The sequence below is a fragment of the Pteronotus mesoamericanus genome, unplaced genomic scaffold, assembly GCF_021234165.1.
Source record: "Pteronotus mesoamericanus isolate MK-2021 breed Mesoamerican mustached bat unplaced genomic scaffold, CSHL_Meso_final contig_78, whole genome shotgun sequence".
Classification (NCBI taxonomy): domain Eukaryota; kingdom Metazoa; phylum Chordata; class Mammalia; order Chiroptera; family Mormoopidae; genus Pteronotus; species Pteronotus mesoamericanus.
The window spans coordinates 598,147-619,489 of record NW_026555258.1 but is presented as its reverse complement, the minus strand read 5'-3'; the positions used below and the strand labels follow the sequence as shown (position 1 = coordinate 619,489).

At 68.5% G+C, this 21,343-nt stretch overlaps 2 protein-coding genes across 2 annotated transcripts; both read left to right on the top strand.

The window, feature by feature from the left end:
• Positions 1 to 4,360: 4,360 nt before the first annotated feature.
• On the top strand, positions 4,361 to 8,796 carry UAP1L1 (UDP-N-acetylglucosamine pyrophosphorylase 1 like 1). Its single transcript, XM_054584763.1, has 9 exons — positions 4,361 to 4,670; positions 5,215 to 5,419; positions 5,615 to 5,790; positions 6,064 to 6,236; positions 6,364 to 6,557; positions 6,896 to 7,036; positions 7,406 to 7,591; positions 8,048 to 8,102; positions 8,490 to 8,796. Exons 1-9 carry the CDS (start codon positions 4,382 to 4,384, stop codon positions 8,571 to 8,573), a joined length of 1,503 nt encoding a protein of 500 aa, XP_054440738.1. The 5' UTR covers positions 4,361 to 4,381; the 3' UTR covers positions 8,574 to 8,796.
• A 2,958-nt stretch (positions 8,797 to 11,754) lies between these two features.
• On the top strand, positions 11,755 to 20,596 carry MAN1B1 (mannosidase alpha class 1B member 1). The gene is made up of 13 exons (XM_054584116.1): positions 11,755 to 11,999; positions 12,587 to 12,695; positions 13,286 to 13,401; positions 13,972 to 14,129; positions 14,352 to 14,461; positions 15,470 to 15,655; positions 16,262 to 16,410; positions 16,761 to 16,949; positions 17,364 to 17,554; positions 18,114 to 18,234; positions 18,658 to 18,855; positions 18,930 to 19,061; positions 19,722 to 20,596. The coding sequence occupies exons 1-13, from the start codon at positions 11,889 to 11,891 to the stop codon at positions 19,923 to 19,925; spliced, it is 1,974 nt and encodes a 657-aa protein (XP_054440091.1). The 5' UTR covers positions 11,755 to 11,888; the 3' UTR covers positions 19,926 to 20,596.
• Positions 20,597 to 21,343: the final 747 nt, after the last annotated feature.

Here is a 21,343-nt window from a genome sequence, read left to right as displayed (position 1 = left end):
AGCGACTCTGGGGCCTCTTTCTCTTGCGACAGTCGGGCCCCAAGAGGATTGTGGGCTCCAGCCAGCTGGGCGCTTCCCCTCACAGAGGCCTCTCTGTCCCCACTGGTGCTAGTCCCTCCCCCGGTCCCTGGGGACAGCCTGGCCTTTCCTGCCTGTTGCAGGACAATGCCACCTTTTCCTGTGTCCCCAGATCCCCATCTGGTGACCATCTCTCCTCGGCCCCCAGGTCCTCGGCTCCAGCCTCTTCCTCCGTCTGGCCGCCCCCTCCAGCTGCTCTCCCGCGGCCTCCTCAGGCCAGCCAGGCAGCCCTGCGTCCCCTGGATCCTTTCTCTGCAGCCAGCCCCGGTCCCGGTCTGGTCAGTGTGGGCGGGGCCAGGGCTCAGCCTGCTGCCGGGCCCTGGGGCCCATCTCGGGGCTGCACGGTAGGACCCTCCTGAAGCCAGGGAGCTGCCCCGGAAGCTGTGCCCGCACCGTTGCCTGTCCTCCAGGCCCTGCCCTGGCCCTGTGCGTCCCTCCACGGTCCTCGCAGGCATCCCGCGCCACGAGCACTGTGTCACTGAGCGTTCTCAGGTGTCACCTGCCGCTTGCTAGGCAGACCGTTTGTTGTCAGGGATAGATCAGCGAAGAGTCTCCGGACACCCCCTCCAGACGCCTGGCCCAGGGCTCTCCTTGGCCCCCGGGCTGGCCTCCCTCCGGCCCATCTCGGGCGGCCTGCCTGCCGGGGCCTCTGGTCCCAGGGCCCCACGGCCCTGGCGCCTGTGTGTCAGGCTACAAGGGCGTTGCCCTGGCCAGGGAGTGTCCTGGGGCCACTTCTCCCCTGGGGTGACCCATCAAACCCGGGGATGTTTTGTGGAGGGACCTGGGAAGCCCCCTGGAGTCTGGTCTGCTCCTGCCTTCCCCTTCGGTGGCAGGACCTGCCAGAGTGGCAGGAAGCACCCTCGCTCTTTGCCCGACAGTTCCCCCTCCTGTTACCGAACAAAAGGACTCGTGGGGGGCGGGGGTGGTGCCCAGGCGCTGTTACGGAACGACACCCCCCTTCCCCGGGATACCTTGGTTGTGGGTCCTTTGCCCGCTGCCCTTGGAATTATGGCTCTGAATGGCAGAGTTTGGTGAAAAGGAAAGGAACTATTTATTCAAAAGTTATACAGGTTTGATTAATGGCTAAATGTCACCCTTAAACTTCAAAACAACCACCAGCACACAGACCGTCCTGCCTTCCCCGCTTTGCCCAGTCAGGCCAGTCAGTCACCGTCCCTCAGAAGGAAAAGAACAGAGTCCGAGGCTCGGCTGGGCAGGCCTCCCGCGGGCCTCAGCACCCTCCGCTGCGTCGCCGCGATCTCCGGCTCTTACTCCATAACCATGCGGCACCTTCTCCCGGCCCACGAGCCAGAGTCCTTTCTCCCCTCTTTCTCCCCGCGTGGCCTTCACACTGTTCCCCAGAGTCTGTGTCCCTTTGTCCCTCCTGCAGGCCTCTGTCTCTCCTCTTTCTCTCCCAGTTACATTCTGCAGTAAGTCTTTAAAACCTTCCTGATTAGCTTTGGTGATATGCAAAATAACCCTCTTTGCATATGAAGAATGAAGCTTTCCTGTTATTGACATGCAGAATGACTCTCAACGGCCCTGCTCAAGGCTCCCATCCCCCATGGCAGCCCGCCCTGGGGTGGGGAGAATCTATTTTTCTGGGACACCCCCATCTCGGGACCCCGTTACAAATACCCTTTGGGGGGGCCCTGGCTGTGCCCCGTTACACCCCTATTCTGCCCCCAGCGCCCCTCTGCGGCCCTCCCTGCCTGCTCCTGGATGATCCCGGGGCGTCCTTCAGAGCTCCGCGCGGATGCCTGACCCATCCCCGAAAGCCAGCCTAGGTGTCCGCGCTCTGACCTTCGAAGCCCGGGGCTGCTTTCTCCTTGCTAAGGTGGCTGTCTCCCCTTGAGTCCCTGTGCTTTTGGGGAGCAGTGTGGGGCCACCCCAAGGCCTGGCCCACAGTGGGTGCTCAGTGGATGGCCGGCACAGGGGAAACCTCATCCTGGAGGGCACGGCAGAAACGTCACCCTTGCGTGGGACGCCGGGCCAGAGCGAGGGCCGGGGACAGCTCTGCGGGGTTGGTGCAGGTGAGGGGGCCAGCGACCAGCAACCAGCAGCAGGCGAGGCCGCCGCAGCTCCAGACGGTGCGGCCAGCAGAGGCCTGGCCAGGCTGGGGCCCGAGCCCGAGCTCGCCGTGCCGAGGGGTGCGGACGGCAGCCCCACTGACCTCTGGCCGCGAGGTTCCTCGAGGTCAAGGCTCTGGAGGAAGGTACAGAAGAAACTGGAATGGGTGCCAGCGCGGGGTGGGGACCATTCCCCGCCCCCAGCCTTCCAACCGGGCCCAGCACTTCTCTAACTTCACGGCTTTCCCCTTTGCTGTTGCCTGAGGGGGCCACTCAGAGCCCCCGGCCAGGCGGGTCCCCTGCGGACCCTGGACTTTTGGAGGCACCCATCCTGGTCGTAACTACATTCTCGCTGTGCCAGCCTGGCGCGTCCTGCAGGTGGGCAGGGCGACAGGGCCCTGGGCCCTGCTCCCCTGAACCCTTTGATGAGGTCCTCAGACAAAGGGACGGTGTCTCCGGGGCCACAGCGTGCCTTTGGCAGGTGCCTCGCTGGCACGCGCTGCCTGTCTGCAGCCCTTCTGCCGGCGGGGCCTATTCCTTTTCTCCTGGTTCTGCAGGTGCCTCTGGAGACACGGTCCCGGCTGTCCAAACCTGTGTGACCACAGGCCCGCTCCCACCTGGAGGCAGGATGCGGGGTTTGCCCTGACCCAGGCAGCCCCGACTTCGCGTTCTGACACCCGCCTTCCAGGGCAAAGGGCAGGGGCGAAGAGAGTTCCCATGGACTCTGTCCTGGGTGTGGGGGCCGCTCTGCTGGTCCCCGCCTCCCACACACGCCTCTCCCTGCAGCATCTGCCGCAAGCTGCCCTTCGACGGCCAGGAAGTATTGGACCGGACGCGTCGCTCACCCATTCGCTCACTCACCCATTCGCTCACTTGCTCATTCGTTCGTCCGTCTGTTCGGCAAGTGCTCCCAGGACGCTCGCTGGGGCCCAGGCGCCGTGCCGGGCTTGGGGCCCAGCCCTCGCCGCGCCCCCCCCTTCAGAAAACTCGAGCGCCCGCCTCCTGCGTGTTGGGCCCAAGTCCAAGGACAGGCAGGGCCGTGAGCCGCGACCCCCGCCCCGCGAGGGGTTTACTTCTGAGCAGGGTGCTGGGGTCGGGCAGCAGAGTGTGCAGAAAGGCAGGAAGGGACAGAGGAGGGCGCAGGGTGCCCTCTGAGGGGACGCGACCAGGGAGGGCCTCCGCAAGGAGGGGACGGGCGCAGAGGCCTGGCAAAGCCCAGCAGGCGGTCACGGGACGTTCTGGGGAAGGAGGCCGTCCAGGGGCAAAGGCCTCGAGGCCGGCCTCCGCCCATCCTCGGAGGGAAGCCCCGCGGGCCCTCAGAGCCGCCGTGGGCTGCCGGGGGCTGTGGAAGCCGCCTCCGCGCCCAGGCAGCGCGCACGCGGGCGAGCGGCTCCGTGAGCAGAGGGAGGTGCAAGGCCCCGGCAGAGCCCGCGGCAGGAGGAGGCCCCTTTTCATTTCGAGTCTGAAACCGCCTCTTTTTTTTAACCACATGCATGTATGACTTTTAGATGTAACGAGACCAGTTTCTAAAAGAACGTTCTGTCCCCAAATGACTGAAGATACTTGCATACTTGTCACAAGGAAAGTCACAAACAGCAAGATATTTTAAAGCCTGGTAGTTAAAATAACAAGGCAGGGCTAGGCGCCGCTCCTGAGCGGTTCTGGTCACGAGGCCGGGGGAGGAGGGCTGTGAAGGATGCAGGGTGGCTTTCTGGGGCGTTGGTGACACCCAGACACCTAGCCCTACTGCTGACCTGGGTCCATCCTCCGCAGCCCAGCCCAGCCCAGCCCAGCTGTGAGTCTGGCCTCTTCAAGGCCGATGACCCAGCTGCCAAGCGTCCTGGTTAGGCTCAACCGTGACTGTGAGCAGGGACAGACTCTAAACAGCCCCTCGGGGAACCAACCCCCCACCCCCACCCCACCAAGGCAGCGAGCAGAGGTGGTCTCTTTGAACTGAAGTCAGTCCTCGTGCACCCCGGCTACGGGGAAGGGTTCCCCAACTCGAGGCGCCCCGGTCCCAAGCCTCGGAAGTTTCTGGCGCCGGGGTCTGGCTCCTCCGCCCCCGGATAGCCGGCGGTGCGGGTGGGGCGGAGTCGAGGCCGCAGCTAGGCCCCAGCTCGGGGGCAGGCCCGGGGCGGGGCGCTTGGGCCAGCAACGCCTGCCGGTCCCGTGACGCCGGTCGGAGTTCCCGAGTCACGAGTGCCAACGGGGCCGGCGGCGGCGGAGACGGCGACATGGCCTCGGAGCAGGACGTGCGCGCACGGCTGCAGCGCGCGGGCCAGGAGCACCTCCTGCGCTTCTGCGCGGAGCTGGCGCCAGGGCCGCGCGCCGCGCTGCTGGCCCAGCTGGAATCGCTGGAGCCGGAGGCGCTGCGCGAGCACTGCCAGCGCGCGGCCGCGGCCTGTGCACAGCCCCCGGGCCCGCCGCCCGACCTGGCCGCGCGCCTGCGTCCCCTGCCCCCGGAGCGCGTGGGCAGCGTGAGTCGGAGCGACGCGGAGAGGCGGCGACTCTGGGAGGAGGAAGGTAGCAGGGCGGGAGGCCTGGGCGGGGCGGGGGTCCCGGCAGCGGAGCGCTCGCTCCTGGCCCGGCCGGAAGGGACCGTGCCCACAGACCCGGGTGGGAGGAGAGGCGAGGCTTGGAGAAGTTTAGTTTGTCCTAGTACTTTGTGCAGCCTCCTCTTTTCTCACGTGCACAAGTTCGCGACTGCGGTGGGGAGCCCCCAAACACTACTGGCAGCCGCCCGGGAGAGTGAGTGCTTTTTGTGCGCGCCCAGCTGGCCGGCGCCTAGGCATATTTCAGCAGGGGACCCCTTGCACACTTGCACATGCAACTTTGCCCCCTGTCCCCTCGAAGGGGCCAGGTGGGGGATGAACCTGGGAGGATATCGGCAGGACCTCTGCAGGGTCCCGGCGAGGTTGGGCCTGGTTGGGGTCTGGGCCCAGGCGAGAGCACTGTTACCTGGAAATTTCTGGGGGCTGTCCGAAGCCTCTCCCAGGCGCAATCTCTCGCCTTGCTCTGAAGAGAAGGGGTGGGCCCAGGAGTCTCCTCACGGCACCCCTGCCCCCAGGTTTCCGCCAGATCGCGCTGAACAAGGTGGCCGTGCTGCTGCTGGCTGGCGGGCAGGGCACTCGCCTGGGTGTGACCTACCCCAAGGGCATGTACCGGGTGGGGCTGCCCAGCCAGAAGACCCTGTATCAGCTGCAGGCGGAGCGGATTCGGCGGGTGGAGCAGCTGGCCGGGGAGCGCCACGGGATCCGCTGCACCGTGCCCTGGTGTGCTCTCTGCATGACCCCGGCCCCGAGTGATCCCCCCCCCCGTGTGTAGCCCCAGCCCTGCCCCACAGCGAGAGCTGAACCCCAACCCCTGCAGAGCCCTGCACAGAGCCCAGCGCCCCCCAGACAGGCCCGACGCCAGCCCCCGCCCGAGCTCCCGGAGGCGGGCTCAGCCTTGCCTGCCCCCCTTGGCAGGTACATCATGACGAGCGAGTTCACTCTGGGGCCTACGGCCGAGTTCTTCAAGGAGCACGGCTTCTTTCACCTGGACCCTGACAACGTGGTCCTGTTTGAGCAGCGCATGCTGCCCGCTGTGACCTTCGATGGCAAGGCCATCCTGGAGCGGAAAGACAAGGTGGCCATGGCTCCAGGTATGCCCCAGCGCTGGCCTGGCGCAGGGAGCTCTCTGGGACGGGCCGGAAGGTGCCACCGGTGGGTGTGGGGGGGGTGTGGTTCTGGGAGAGGCCCGCCCCTCCCGGTGTCCGGGCCTTGAGTTCCGTCCTCAGGGCTGCTCGGACCGCGGGAGAGGTGCCTCAGGCACGAGGTCCAGCCCCGGGGGGCCTCCCGCTGCCAGCAGTTCCGGTGGTGGGGACGCGCGGCCCGGGCGGCTGCAGTGCTCACAGGGCGCACCCCTTTCTCTTCAGACGGCAACGGGGGCCTGTACTGCGCGCTGGCGGACCACCAGATTCTGGAGGACATGGAGCGCCGGGGGGTCGAGTTTGTGCACGTGTACTGTGTGGACAACATCCTGGTGCGGCTGGCGGACCCCGTCTTCATCGGCTTCTGCGTGTTGCAAGGCGCGGACTGTGGCGCCAAGGTGAGCCCCCCCCCCCCCCGCGCCCTCCAGCCGCCGACACGGTGCCCCACCCTCGACCCGCCGGCCCCGCCCGTCTGCCCCGCCGCCGGCAGACGCAGATGCCCCAGCCCCTCCGTCGCGGCCGCAGGTGGTGGAGAAGGCCTACCCCGAGGAGCCGGTGGGCGTGGTGTGCCAGGTGGACGGCGTCCCGCAGGTGGTGGAGTATAGCGAGATCAGCCCCGAGATCGCCAGCCTTCGCGCGCCCGACGGGGGCCTGCTCTACGGCGCGGGCAACATCTGCAATCACTTCTTCACGTGGAGCTTCCTCCGGGCGGTCACGCGGTGCGCAGTGACCTGGGGTGGGGATGGGGGCTGTGGCGAGGCAACGGCCGGTGGGTCGGGGTGGAGAAGGGTCCTTGGCGTTTAAAGGGGCCGGAGTAGCTGCGGCCGGGGCGGCCCGCTCCTCCTGGGGCCGGGCCCGCGGCCCCTGCACCACCTCCGCCTCCCCTGTTGCCGTTTCTCCGGGGCCGGGATGACGGTGCCTGTGCCCTCGCCCCCCTGGAGGCCTGGCTCAGCTCCCACCAGCCGGTGCCCTTCGGGCCCGTCTGCCACCGGCCCCACCTGCCCCGTCCAGCGGGGCCTCCTCGGGTGCCCCATCTGAACGGCTTCTGTCTCCCCAGGGAGTTTGAGCCTCTGCTGAAGCCACATGTGGCTGTGAAGAAGGTGCCGTACGTGGACGAGGAGGGGAACCTGGTGAAGCCGCTGACACCCAACGGGATAAAGATGGAGAAGTTCGTGTTCGACGTGTTCCAGTTCGCCGAGTTAGTGGCAGGGGTCCCTCCCGTTCGGCGGCGGCTGCGTTGGGGGCGCAGTGGGAGTGCCCCTTTGCAGCGGGGAGCGGGGGACGGCCGGCGGAGCTCGGGGAGAGGGCCAGGGGACGCAGCCCGCCGAGGGTGGGTGTGTAGGGAGCATCGGGGCTGTGGGCTTGGGGGGCCCCTCCAGAGCCCTCTGTCTGCTGTTTCCGGGTCGTGGGCTGGGGGCGGCCAGGGTGTTTGGCGCTCGCTGCGGGGCCGGGTTTGGTGGGCGGGGCCTCAGGCAGTGCCCGCTGCCCCTCCGCAGGCCTGCGCTCGCCTGCCCGGGCCCAGGGCCCGCACGCCAGCCCGCCGGGTCACCGGCTCTCTCCTCGCCAGGAACTTCGTGGCCTTTCAGGTGCTGCGGGAGGAGGAGTTCTCCCCGCTGAAGAACGCCGACCCGGCCGGCAGGGACAGCCCCACCACGGCGCGGCATGCCCTGCTGGCCCAGCACCTCCGCTGGGCCCTGAAGGCGGGGGCCCGCTTCGTGGGCGCCCACGGCACCCGGCCCCCGGAGCTGCCCAGGTGAGCGTGGGCCCCAGCGCCCGGCCCGGCCGCGAGACGGCCGCCGCCGCCCCTGGACTCCGCCCCTCCAGGCTTGCAGGGCCCCCCGCCCCCCGAAGGTGAAGGGTGGCCGTCAGGGCCAGGGAAAGAGAACGTGGGGTTTCCCTTCCTCCGGCTGTTCACAGCCACTGCCTGCGTTGGCGGTCCAGGCCCAGCGAGGGGCGCCCGCGGGGGCGGGGGGCCCAGGTTCCGGCCCAAGTCGGGGCCTGTCAGTGGGGCGGCGGCCGTTTGCTCAGGGTGCTGGGGAGCCAGGGGAAGAGGTCACCGGGACGAGGACTGCGCGGAGCCGGGCATGTGGTGGTCCGCCCGCAGGGCCAGGGCAGGGCTAGGCCCCGGGATGGGTGGGGCCGGGCGCCGGCCGGGGTCCAGACCCGCCGAGCCGGCGCTGACGAGGGGTGTCCCTTGGCCTCTCCGCAGTGGAGAGCCTCCGGTCGTCTGCGAGATCTCGCCGCTCGTGTCCTGCTTTGGAGAGGTGAGAGCCGCCTGGCCGTCCGGGGCTCTTGGGGGTTTTTCTGGGGTCAGGCTGCATGAGCAGCGGAAGACCGTCTGGGGAGCCGTGGGGCTTGGGTGGGAGGTCGCAGCTCCGCCTCACTTGACCCACGAGGTTGCGGGGGAACGGCAGGGGCGGGGCGGGGGGGTGTGTCCCTGGAAGGCCCTGGGAGGGGCGGGGAGGGCGAGGCGGGCCCACGGAGCAGTGGGCCCGCTGGGTGGGCTCTGGCCTGGGCCTGCCGGGAGCGCTCCTCCTGGCCTCCGGTCTCGAGGTGGCATCTGACCCGTGCTCCTGGGAGCCTCCCCCAGCACCTGGCAGAATTGGGGTCCCTGCCTGGGGACGAGAAGTGGACGCTTGACTCGTTTTTAGGGCCTGGAGGAGTACTTGCGAGGCCGGGAGTTCCAGTCCCCGATCATCCTGGACAAGAATGGGGTCCGGGCGTTGGATCCCTGACTGGCTCCCAGACCCGCCGGCCCCTGGGGTCCGTCGGGGTGTGGACGTGGCCCTGCCCCGCGGCTCCGGGCAGGCAAGCGGGCGGCTGCGTCCTTCTGCGCCCTGGAACATAGGAGGGGGAGCCCTGGTTTCCTCCGCAAGAGCGGGACCTGCTCCGTCACCAGTCCCCGAAGACACAAGTGACCCCACTTCTCCTGGGAGCCAGCGAGGGCTCTGCAGCTCCTGTCTCGCCGTGGCCGTGGGCCGGTGAGGGACTCCGGACCGGACCGGACCGGACCGGACCCGGGGGAGCCCTGGCCACGCCCAGCTTCTCTGCAGGTGTGCAGGCCAGCGAGAGCAGGGGGCGCCGTGCCCTCTTCCCGGCAGCTGAGCCAGCGACTTGGTGAGGCTGGGGTCACAGCCCAGCCTGCCAGCCGAGGCCAAATGCAGAAGGGGCCCGGCTTGGCACGCGAAGGGACGGCCGCACTGGCGGGGAAAGCACGGCCCGCACCCCGCGGACCCCCCTCGCGCTCCGGAGGGCTGCAGCCCCGCCGCCCTGCTTCCCCGCCTGTGGCCTGTGTGGGCGGCTGAGCTGTGGGGGCTTTCCCCAGGCATCCTGGGACCAGCGGCCCGGCCTCGTGTCATGAGCCTGGAATGGAACTAGATGAGCCTGTGGTGGCTCTGATCTTGGTGCTCCCTCTCCTCCCTGCTCCGTGGCAGGCAAGGGCGCAGCCTCCGCACTTGGGGCCATGGCCCCTCCGTGCGCCCTGCAGCCTGGCCCGGGCTCGGGGAAGCCAGCTATCCCTGACCTCTTGTCCTGGCTTTGCGGCTCTGGGTCCCAGCGCCTCCTGTTCCTCTGGACATAGCACGGGGGCATCTACCTCCCTGCTGACGCGAAGACCAGCGTACAGTGCGGCCCGGGGCTAAACCGGGTCCCCTGCCCCTCCCCTCCGCTGCCACCCACAGCCTGCAGGGAACCCCCTGGTTTCCCCAGGGCAAGGGTGCTACCAGGATGGTGGGCTCAGGTGCCACTGATCCCTCCAGGGGCTTGGGGAGGACCCTGCCTGCATCCGTGCATCCCAACCCGAGCGTGATGGCAGAGTCCCAGCCGTGCCCCGGTCTCCCGGTTCCTCATAAACCTCGAAACCAGACTGTGTGCCCCAGGAGCTGCTCCTCCACTGGCGAGCCGGGGGGCCTAGGGCAGAGGCGGGCCTGCCTGGGGCGGGGGACCCCACTCCAGGGTCCTGCCCAGAGCGTTCCTCGCTGCCAGAACTGGAACACGGGGCCATCTCTTTTCTACGTGGTTTGCTGGGCAAACTTGAAACGGCTCACTTTTTTAAAAAACATTTTCAAGTAATTGTATCTTCATATAAAATTTCAAGCAGCACAGAGGCGCCTGGCACCCTTCACCATTCCCCGCCATGTCTGTAGCCTGTGTGATTCCAGGGCACCGCCACGCCCGGCCACGGCAGGGGACTTGGTCGCTCCTCCCAGCTGCGTGTCCTGTGTCCGCTCTGCGCTCAAGAGGCAGGATGGTCCCATCAACAGAGATCTTCATGTTACCGCCCTAGCCACCCCCCCCGCCTAACGCAAGACGACTACTGAAATAGTTGCACTTGAAGTATCGCCAAAGCTGAATTTTCACAGAAGGTGGGGGCGGGGGCGTTGCTCATGGAAACTGCGTGTGAGATCGGCCCCTGCCCTGGGAGTGCCGTCTCTAACGAGTGTGCGGTGGGAATTAGTAGGGAAATGGGACCCACTCTACGGTTCTTCTGACACTGTTACTGTAAATGCTGACCCTAACATGTAGCTTGTAGGTGAGCAGCACATTAGTATAAGAATCCTAGGCACTAACTTCTAAAGGTACAGAGCTTCAGGCCTCCCAGCCCCAGGTTGCTGACCTTCACCCAGGGGCCCAGGATGATGTGAAGCTGTGTGACACACCAGGGCCCCCCCCCACCCCAGCCTCATCGGAACGGCCTGTGTGGGTCTTCGTGCGGGGAACTTTCCCACCTCTCCTTGATCTCTTTGTTCGGTTCCCCCCTCCTGCCTTACAGACACGTCTGTCTCCACACAGAGGGAGATGGGCTTTGAGGCGTGAGTCCCCCGTCTGCCCAGGAAGGAGGGCTTTGAGGCGTGAGTCCTCCATCTTCCAGGTGGCTGGCATCTCAAGCCACGTTACTTACTGGCCTTTGTAGTTCCAGGCAGCAGGGCCTGCATTTGGTTACAGAAAACAGGCCTTCATAGCTCTGCCAGTCAAAGGCGGGAGCCCACCCACTGAAGCGAACCTGCTCCGGGCTGATCAGGAAGCCCCTCCTGCTTGCTCTGCCCACCTCCCTGCCAGTCGGGGGGACCTGCGACAACCTTGGAGGGGGCAGGCCCAGAACTTGCCGCTTGAACCAGGTCTCCAGGATGGTCTCATGCCCTCCAGCTCTGACAGCCTGGTGACTGCCCCCTTGTGCACTTGGATCCTCCAAATGCCACCGTTTCCCTGGTCACCGGTCGCGCAGGGAGGATGCCTGAGGGCCTCATGAAAACTGCCTGTCGAGTTGTGCGTGGGACCAGACCTGCTGGGGCCTGGGAGATGGCCCCTAGGAAGGAGCAGGGATAGGAGGGCAGCCGGGGCTCCCTGGGGCAGGTTCAGCGGGCCGGGTGTGTGGAGCAGGGCGCGCACAGGGCGGGGAGCCCCGCAGACAGACACCCAGACAGTTGACAGTCACGGCTGTCGGGAGCACCCTGAGCTGAGCAGGCCCCAGCAGCACCAGGCGGCTCTGCGACTCGGGAAATTGCCGTGCGCCCCAAAGACCAGAATGTCCGATCGGTGGAAACTCAGGCCGGGGAGGGGGGTGGTCGCCGTGACGGTTATACAGGTCCACGTGGCCGCCCCCACCCCGCACAGGACCCTGGTCAGTCTGGCCCGGGACGCAGACGGGCTCCAAGGCCAGGAAGCGCGGCGGGGGGGGGGGGACGGGGACCCCGCCCCCGAAGGCCAGGCCGGCCCACCTCCTAGTCAAGGCCACGCCCACACTCGGCGCGCAGGCGCCGGAGGCCGCTTGCCACAGGGGTGTGAGGTCACCGCGCAGGCGCGGGAGCTGGGAGACGCAGGTGCCTGGAACGTAAACACGCGCGCAGGGGCAGCGAAGTTGGGCGCACGCGTAGTGGGGTTAAGAGGGCGCGGCGCACGCGTATTGGCGGTGAGCGCGATGGGCGGGGTGTTGCCGGAGCTGCGATGGCTGCCCGCTGCTGTGCGAAGAACGGAGCCTCTGGCCCCTCTCGCAGGCCGGCCTCTTGACGCCGCCAGTAGGCGCGGTCCCCTGGGCCGTTTCTGCGGCTGTCATGTACCCGCCGACGCCGCCCGGGCCGCACCGGGACTTCATCTCGGTGACGCTGAGCCTTGGCCAGAGCGACGACGGCAGCAAAACCCGGCGGCGCCGCTCGTGCTGGCGGGTGAGGGTCGGTCCCGCAGGCCCCCGGGGTCTCCGCCCGGCGCGCTGGTCCCGACCATGGGGCGCAGCTCCCGGCGGCACCGTCCGCGGGGGAGGGCTCCGGGCGGGGCCGACGCACCCCTAGCGGGTCTCCGTACGGCCTCGCCGCCTCCGCCCTGAGGTTCCCCGGATGAGTTCTCTCCCGGTGCGGGGAGCGTGAGTTCGGCCACTCTAACGCCCGGTGCGTTCCGGTGGTCTTGGGCCGCGGGGCGTCCACACACTGCATCCGGGCAGGTGCAGGTCTAGCGGAGCCAGAGCCCGAACGCGCGCATCGGAGCCTTTCTCCGCTGCCTTACGTGCTGGACAGAGGTGGACCCTGCGTCCGCTTTCATCCTCCTCGTACCTGTCCCTGGGCATTCTGTCACCTGCAGTAAGACCCCAGCCCGTCACCCCACTGCGAGGGAACTGTTCCCGGTCCAGAAACAATACAGCTGCACACAGAACCTTCTGAGCTACTTATAGCGCTGAACTTGTCACAGTGGAAGAGAATGCCATTTGTGTTGTTTTCAGTAAAAAGTGTCACTTTCCGTCCCCTCCCCGCCCTCCCAGAAATGGAAGCAACTGTCGAGATTACAGCGGAATGTGATTCTCTTCATCCTGGCGTTTCTGATGCTCTGTGGGCTCCTGTCCTACATCAGCGTGGCGGACCAGTGGAAAGGTACCCGCGCCGTGGGCGCCTCAGGCACCCAGCGTCGACTAGGCAGAGGCGATCTTGCCGCCCACCTCAACCAGCCCCCAGAGCCGTAAAGGGCAACGCGTGGGTGAGAGATCTGGCTGAGAAGGAGCGCGGAGTGTTTTCAGCGCGTACCGCGCCCCCCCCCACGCCCCCCGCTGGAACGCAGATGTTAACGTGATGGTCTCTGACTGCCCGCTGCGTGTCCGCTGTGGGGCCGCACCGCCTCTGCCCTGAGAGTCAGCACTCACTCGGAGTGTGTCTCCTGCATTTTGTAACACATGCTGCACTGTGGTTTGGCAAGGACCAGGCAGCGAGTGGGTGCAAAAGCAGAGAATCCTCTCCATTCCTCCGAGCTTCCTGGAGAGGAAATATTGAGGAGGAACGTCTGGGGTGGCGGATGAGGACAAAGATGGCCAAGTGCTTCGAGAAGGTCGTCGTTCTTGAACGCACTTTGGTGACTTCCCAAGGCCTCAGGGCGTCCTCTGTTAAAGACGGCACCTGCGTAAGGTGTGTGCTGTAAAGCGCCCTCTAGCCCGGGTGGCACATCTGAGTTAACAGGTTCTCTTGTTTAGCCCCGAGTGGCAGGTCAGCCGAAGAGCAGAGGGCGAGGCCAGCAAACCCGCCCGTCCTGCCCGCTCCTCAGAAGGCAGTCGCTGACCCAGGGATCGGCCCGGGGCCGCCGCCTCAGGTACCACCAGCCAGCTGCCCCGGGGCAGTAACTGGGCTCGGTCTCAGAAGCACCGGAACAGTGCGTGAGAGGCAAACCAACGGGGGAGAAGGCTTTTTCTTGCCACCTGCCTGGTGTTTCAGCCTTACTCCGTAATCCCGGGCTGGTTGGACGGCACCTGGGGGAGGAAGGAGGCCCGTCGTTTCCTTCCTTCTCAGCTGCACACCTGCCGGGCTCCAGATCTTGGGTTAGGGCATAAACAAAGCAGACCCGCCCCTGCGCTCCCGGAGCTGCAGGCTGGTGCGAGAGCCAGGCGGGGCGCCTGCGCTTCCTGCCAGGACGGGAGCAGACACCTGCAGAGGAGCCTGGGCCCTGGGGCAGGACGCCCTCTTGAGGACAGGACGCAGAACTGCAGTCTGAAGGCTGAGGAGCCCCTGGCTCTGGGCGGGGTCTGGGGCAGGGCCCGGCCCAGGGAGCCGCCTGAGGCTTGGGTTCAGCTTCTTCGGGAGCTGAGATCAGCAGGGCCTGGACGGGAAGGGGCAGCTGAAGACACTTGAATTGTCCTCACGAGTGACTGTTCTGTTTGTCCAGAAGCCTCAGAGGCACGTCCGGCGGGGACCCCCCAACCTGCAGATCAGAGCCCCCAGCAGAGACTTGCAGGCCGGGAGGCAGGGCGGCGCCGGGAGGCGGGAGGCGGCTGCGGCGGACGGGGCGCGCCCGGAGCGCAGCCCGCAGAGCACGATCGTCAGGTACGGGAGCCGCAGACGGGGCGGAACGCCCGGAAACGCAGCGTCTTGTGTCTGAAAAAGAGGGAAGGGGAAGCAGCGCGTGGCTGACGTCCGTCCTCCTCCAGAAGCGGGCAGCCTGCCCCGCCGAGCCTGGCCGGGGGCGTGGTCAAGGGCCTGGCTCCCGGCGCCTGGCGTGGAGGGGCCTGGGCCCCTGCGCGGCTGACGGCCCCTCTCTCCCTGAAGCTGGCGGGGAGCAGTGATCGAGGCAGAGCAGGGCACCGAGCTCCCTTCCAGAAGGGCAGAGGCCCCCACCAGGGCCCCCTCGCAGGCCCCCAGGATTCTGAACCAAGCAGGTAAGGCCCTGCCTGCGCCCTGCGGGGCCGGGCCTGGGGGTCCTGACGGGGCGGGCGTGGGCGGGCGGGGGTGCTGTGCCGCTGGTCCCTCCGAGGCCGATCTCTGCGCCGCGCCCAGGTGGGCCCTGGCCCTCGGGGTCATGTGCTCTCCAGAGGTCCGGCTGGGACAAGGGGCCCTGGACGTCGTCCTGTGTTGTGGGCTGTGGCCCCAGGCGCGTGTGCGTGGGGGTCCATCCTCCCGTCCCTGTCTGGTCCAAGAGGGGCCTGGGGATGTGGGGGCCGAGCCCCTGGTGTCACCCGGGCTTGGGGGCCACAGGCAGCGGAGGGGTCCCCGCATTCAGGCCCCAGGAGTTGGGGGCCTGCTGGGTGCTGGCGCTTCCACAAAGGGTGACGAGGGAGCCCAGAGCACAGGCTGGGCCTGTGGGGCCATAGAGCGATCGTGCGGCCTTGAGCAGGGGTAGCAAAGCTGCGGGTGTCACGAGGGGGCCACCAACCCCACGAGAGGACGTGTGGCGCGAAGCCAGCAGCACGTCTTCCTGGACCCTCCCCCCGTGGGACCCTCCCCCCACGGGACCCTGCCTGTGCGGAGGGCAGGCCGTCCCCGGTGCACGGTGTGCGCGGCCGCAGGGCCTCCTCTTGGAGATGCCGGGCGCAGGTCTGTGAGAGAGGAGGTGGCCTGGTCCCCGCAGCTGCACCTGTCACGGTCGATGCTCCCCACGTGCTCCCTGTGGCCCCACGGGCGCACCCCAGAGGGGGAGTGGACGGGACCGGGCGAGGGGGACGTGAGTCTGAGCTGTCACGGGCGGCCCCCGGGGCCTCGCCCCCGCGGCAGCCGCAGCCGCGTCCGGCTCTGAGGGCCTGGCCTCCGGGGCTGTGCCCGGACCCCTGTGCTGCCCGCCACCTGGGACGGCGTCTCCCAGGTCACTGGCGTCCCTGCCTGGGGGCCACAGAGGGGCCCCGTCCTCTCTGACCGGGCCCGGGTCGCCCTGACCCGCGTCCTCCCCCCAGCGCCCCCCAACGAGCGCCAGAAGGCCGTGATCGAGTCCTTCCGCCACGCGTGGGCCGGGTACCGCAAGTTCGCCTGGGGCCACGACGAGCTGAAGCCGGTGTCCAGGTCCTTCAGCGAGTGGTTCGGTCTCGGCCTCACGCTCATCGACTCCCTGGACACCCTGTTGATTCTGGGCCTGAAGAAAGGTACCTGCCGCCCTTACGCCCGCAAGGTCCCACCTGCTGTGTCCGCACACGTGGGTTCCCTTTCCCTCGGTGAGGGAGTGGGCGCGCTTGTTGTGGGCACTTCCCCGTGTCCTCGCGTCCAGACGCTTGGGGCCCGAGGTCAGCTGCCCGGGCCCGGCCGAGAGCGAGCCGGGGCCCTGGGCGGGCCGTCGCCGTCGGACGACGGCCCCGTGGTGAGCAGTGGCGCGTGGTCTGCCGCAGCCGCCGGCCCCGGAGCCGGTCCCTGGGGTCCGCGAGTGCCTGCCGCACAGCTCGGGGCAAACGGGCATCGCTGTCCTCAGCTACTCCTACGCCCGTGTTCCCTGGAAAGGCTGAGGATGGTCACCGAGTCACGTGGCCCTCGTGCCACGACCTCCGATTGTCGACCCCTCGTGCCCACAGCCGGGTGTGGCTCCCCAGCCGCACGCCGGCCTGTTTAGGTTCAGACCCGAGTGTTCGGGGCTCGTGCCCTCGCCCCCCCCCCCCCAGGAGAAGGATGGGCAGGGGAACGCACGTCACGCCGGGATGGGTTCCGGGGACGCTGGGCCTGTGAGCGTGTCCTCTGCCCTCTCCCGTTTCACGTCCTAGAATTCGGAGAAGCCAGGAGGTGGGTGTCCAGGAAGCTACGGTTTCAGAAAGACGTGGACGTCAACCTGTTTGAGAGCACCATCCGGATCCTGGGGGGGCTCCTGAGTGCCTACCACCTGTCCGGGGACGCGCTGTTCCTGCAGAAAGCCGTGCGTGTCCCGGCCCGGCGTGGCCCTTGCCTTTGGGGACCTGGGTCTCTAGTGCTCACCCAGGGGTTCGGGGGCAGGGGGTGTTTCCACTTTCTGCCCCTCCAGTGCATTTGTTTGGCCTGCTGTGAGCCGAGCGGCGCGGCGTGTCCCCCTGCCACCGCAGGGACGAGGCTCGGAGCGCGCGAGCCCAGCTCACTCCGCCGCTGGGGGGCTGGGGCCTCGGGAAGCCGGCGGGCTCATCTCTGTCCTCGTGATTGGGGGGATGTGGGTGAGGGGTCCGCCTCCTGCAAGGCAGATGTGGCCTCTGAGTGGCATCTGACAGCGGTGACCCTTTGCTGTGTGCGCCTCAGGAGGATTTTGGGAATCGGCTGATGCCTGCGTTCCAGACACCCTCCAAGATCCCGTACTCGGACGTGAATATCGGCACTGGAGTGGCCCACCCACCCTGGTGGACATCGGACAGCACGGTGGCCGAGGTGACGAGCATCCAGCTGGAGTTCCGCGAGCTCTCCCGCCTCACGGGAGTCAAGAAGTTCCAGGTGCGGAGGCTCTGGCCCGGGGCAGCGGGAGCCGGGGTGGTGGGCACGGGTGCTGCCCCCCACGGCCGCTGCCTTCTCTGCACGGGCCTCCCGTGTCCTCGCCGCTGCTCGGGCCCAGGCCAGGGCACTGCGCGGCCTGGCGGAGCTGGCGGCTCGTCACGCAGGTCTCGGGTGGCCCCGTGGCTGCGGGTCCAGGGCCGCCTCTGTCACAGCTGCGTGGGGTCGAACGTGTTGATGTGCCGGCACCGCAGGCAGTTTTGTGCTGGTGACGTTGTGGCTGTCCCACCAGCGGCCCCCTGGGGCACTGCAGTGGCTCATGGGCTCGGGTCTCCAGGGACAGCACTGGGCCTTGTGTCGGCGGGTGGAGCGAAACGTCGTGTCTGGCCCTTCACGCGCCCTCTCCCCTCTGCCCAGGAGGCCGCGGAGGAGGTGACCCGGCACGTCCACTCCCTGGCCGGGAAGAAGGACGGGCTGGTGCCCATGTTCATCAACACGCACAGCGGCCTCTTCACCCACATGGGCGTGTTCACGCTGGGCGCCAGGGCGGACAGCTACTACGAGTACCTGCTGAAGCAGTGGATCCAGGGCGGGAAGCAGGACTCGCGGTGAGGCCGCCGCTGCCGCCCGTCCCCGCTCCCCCCGGGGCCCCTCGTGCGTGCGCCCAGGATGGGGGCCTGGCCGGCTGCTGAGCCTGCGGCTGAGCTGGGGTCCGGGTCCAGCTGCCGGGCCCCCTCCCGGCCAGAGTGGGGGCGGGGCAGCTCCACTCGTCCCTCCTGGGCCCCCCCCCCGCCTGCCGTGTCACTCTGGTGCTTAACACGACAGCTTCCCGGCGGGCGACGCAGCAGCCCCTCGCCCAGCATGGGAAACCCAGGGACACAGGCCCTCCCCGGGGGCCTGGCGCGGCCTGCCCACCGCCTCCCGTCCGGGGACAGTGTGACCGAGGCTGCGGGGTGGCTCCGGCGGCTCCGGCGGCTCCCAGGGCAGAGCCCTGGCCGTCGCCGTCGGCGCTGCGGGGCCTCTGGGGCGGCCGGAGGGACGGCCCCCTTCAGGGAGCAGAAGGCCCCACTCTGGCCCCACGGGCTGACAGCCCACAGGCCTCTGCCCCCCGGCTGGCTTGGGCCCCCCGACGGGGCCCGGCCGGAGCTGACGGCTGCTGCCCCCCAGGCTCCTGGACGACTACCTGGAAGCCATCGAGGGGATCAAGAGGCACCTGCTGCGCAGGTCTGAGCCGAGCAAGCTCACCTTCGTCGGGGAGCTCGCCCACGGCCGCTTCAGCGCCAAGATGGTGAGCACCGCGGGGCGCAGGCCCGGCCGGGGGCGCGACCTGCCCCTTGTCCTCGACGCCTGGGGCTCCTCGTCTAGACCAGGAGAGGCCAGTGACATGGTGGCCAAGGAGAGTGAGGTGTCCCGGGGGACATGGGCCGCAGGCTGGGGCCGCCCCCACCGTGGCACCTCTTCCTGCCGCTGGCGCTCGCGGCAGTTTGAGCGGGGAGTGGCCGGGTCACGCCTGCCCCTGGGACGTGCTGCTCTCCCACCAGCGCACGTCCCGCCCACGGGGAACCCCCGGCGCCGGGCCTGGGTGTCCCGCTCCTGTGTCCTGGAGGCCACAGGCACCTGGCGGCGGGGGGGGGGGGGCCGGGCAGCACCAGGCCCGTGGGGCCCCTGAGGCCACTGGCTTTGCGGTGGTGAGGAGACCCTTCGATTTCAGGACCACCTGGTGTGCTTCCTGCCAGGGACGCTGGCCCTGGGCGCCCACCATGGGCTGCCCGCCGACCACATGGAGCTGGCCCGGGCGCTCATGGACACCTGCTACCAGATGAACCGGCAGATGGAGACGGGGCTGAGCCCCGAGATCGCGCACTTCAACCTGCACGCCCAGAAGGGCCAGAAGGACGTACAGGTCAAGGTGAGCGGGCCAGGGCGGGGCTGGGTGTGGGTGCGGGGCGCGGTGGGGGCCTCACGCCGCCCCTGTGTCCCCAGCCGGCTGACAGGCACAACCTGCTGCGCCCCGAGACGGTGGAGAGTCTGTTCTACCTGTACCGCTTCACGGGGGAGCGCAAGTACCAGGACTGGGGCTGGGAGATCCTCCAGAACTTCAACACCTACACGCGGGTGAGCCGCTCGCCCCCCGTCCGCACCAGCCCCTCGCGGTCGCCCTCCCTGGGGGCTGTGGGGGAGGGGCAGGCTTGCTGTGGCTGCCGGGAGGACCTGTCCCTCCTTCAGGGTGACTCGGGGCCAGGGCGTCCCTCCGTCCTGTCTCAAGGGACCAGCCGGAGGGAGGGTCCCTGCTCAGAGCGTGTCTCTCCGGGGTCCTCCGTCTGGCCTGGGCAGCTCTGTTCCACCCAGGGCGGCCCCGGGGCCCCTGCTCCCCAGGACGCGCACCAACCCCGGTGCGCCCCACTGTCCTCAGGCAAGGCTGCCCTTCCAGCCGCTGGGGCCCTGGCTCAGAGAGGTCGCGCCCTGCCTAGGGCCCGCCACCTGCTGGGCAGAGCTGAGGCTTGGCCTGTGCCTGTGGCACCTAAGGCAGCAGGTTCCGGGGTCCTGAGGTGACCTCCGGAGGCCACGCTCGCCGTCGGTCACGTGGGGGCCTCTGGCAGGACCGCAGCTGGATCTCAGGGCGGCCGGCCCGTCGTGGGCCTCACTGCCCTCCAGCCCAGGCCCTGCTTGGCCACGCGGGCTGCGGCGCGGCAGGGGCTTTGGGGCGCCGCCGGCTGGTGGCCCTCTAGAGGGCCGCGCCTACAGCGCTGACGCCGCGGCCTGGGCTCTCCGCAGGTCCCCTCGGGCGGCTACTCCTCCATCAGCAACGTCCAGGACCCCCGCAACCCCCAGCCCCGGGACAAGATGGAGAGCTTTTTCCTGGGGGAGACGCTCAAGTACCTGTACCTGCTCTTCTCTGACGACCCCGAGCTGCTCAGCCTGGACACCTACGTGTTCAACACAGAGGCGCACCCCCTGCCCATCTGGGCTCCCGCCTAGGGTGGCGGCTCCGTGCAGCTGCGGCCCAGCGTCTGCCGCTGCCCGGGTGCCAGGGCGCCTGTCGGCGGGACCAGGCCCTGGACGGGCCGTGTAGGCTGTGCCCACCCTGCGGGCTGGACGTGCTCCGGACTCGCTGATGACAGGCCAGTAGGCACCTGGGCTGGGACGTCTCCGGGCTCTGAGGTGCTCGGGCGGCCGTGGGCGGCAGGCTCCCCGCCCTGGCTGTGGGGTCCTTGTCTGTGGTTCCGTGGGGACCCTGTTAGGCACAAGGAAGAAGAAGCCAGTGCTGGGGTTCAGGGGGACCCCATCCACCGAGGCCGCCCCCTCCTTCCTGAAAAACCACCAATCATGACCTACATTCCTGCAACCTGAACGTTCTGTTGGTCGATGCACAGGCTTCTTGGGGCTCCTGGGGCCCCTGTGAGTCCCCGGACCCCGTGTTGGGTTCAGAGGCCAGAGCCGAGAGGACACTGGGGTGCAGCTGCACCCTGAGGTCTCGGGGGCAATGCTGTGCCAGCCCAAGGCCCCGGGGGGAGATGTTTGCGGCCCCGCTGGGCCGGGGCTCCCGGCCGGCTGTGCCATTCACGTGGACTCAGGGATCCTCAGGGTCTGGCGGGCGGACGCCGAGGGCCTCCACTCCCGGGCCGCCTGGCGGAGCGGCCGTCCGTCGCGATAAAGCCGATTTGCTCTGACTGGTGTCCCTGTGTTTGTGCGGGAGCCTGCTTCCTGGCACCTGGCTGGGGTTGGGGGCAGGCGGCTGGTCGCCGCGCGCTGTCGGCCGAGGGCAGGCCCTGGCTCTCGCCCCTCTGCACGCTTCCCTGGGACGTGGGGGTGTCCCCTGCCCTCCTGCGGCCTCTGGCCCTTAGGACTGACCCGGGCAGTTCCCACAGAAAAGACAGGCGTGGGCCTTGGCCTGGGGTCCCCTGCCCCCGGGGCCAGAGCCCCTCATCACTTCAAGAAAAACCTGCTTCTCGAGCCACGGTCTGTCCGCGCACCAGGCGTGCCTGTGCGGGTCCGGGGTTCCGGGTGCGCTCCTCGCAGGTCCCCGCCCGCGCTCCCCCGCCCCCGCCCCGGCGGTGGCCCGGCTGCCGGCCCTGCATGTCTTGCACTTGGACAGGTGCAGGGCCGCCCTCCTGGGAGAGCACCCAGTGGGGGGGCGTGTGGGCGTGTGGGCCTCGCGTGTGCCGGGCAGCAGGACTGGGCAGTCCCCTCGTCTGCCTTGAGGTGGGGTCTGAGGCAGCCTCTCTGTCCTGCACTCGGGGCGCCCAGATGTAGACGGGGGGGGGGCGGGCGGGGGGCACAGAGCCACAGCCCCTTGTGGGGGCTCCCTGGGGAGCCGGCAGCAACAATAAAGACAGGAGAGGGGGGTGGGGGGGAGTTGCTTGGGGGCCTGGCTTGCGGTGTCGCGGTTTACTTGG

Bases quoted from the DNA above. Each gene is read 5' to 3' on its own strand.
- UAP1L1 (XM_054584763.1), top strand. From the start codon at position 4,382: ATGGCCTCGGAGCAGGACGTGCGCGCACGGCTGCAGCGCGCGGGCCAG. The intron at 4,671-5,214 runs GTAGCAGGGCGG...CCCTGCCCCCAG, and splicing joins GCGACTCTGGGAGGAGGAAG to GTTTCCGCCAGATCGCGCTG. The intron at 8,103-8,489 runs GTGAGAGCCGCC...ACTCGTTTTTAG, and splicing joins TCGTGTCCTGCTTTGGAGAG to GGCCTGGAGGAGTACTTGCG.
- MAN1B1 (XM_054584116.1), top strand. From the start codon at position 11,889: ATGTACCCGCCGACGCCGCCCGGGCCGCACCGGGACTTCATCTCGGTG. The intron at 14,462-15,469 runs GTAAGGCCCTGC...TCCTCCCCCCAG, and splicing joins CAGGATTCTGAACCAAGCAG to CGCCCCCCAACGAGCGCCAG. The intron at 18,235-18,657 runs GTGAGCACCGCG...CTTCGATTTCAG, and splicing joins GCCGCTTCAGCGCCAAGATG to GACCACCTGGTGTGCTTCCT.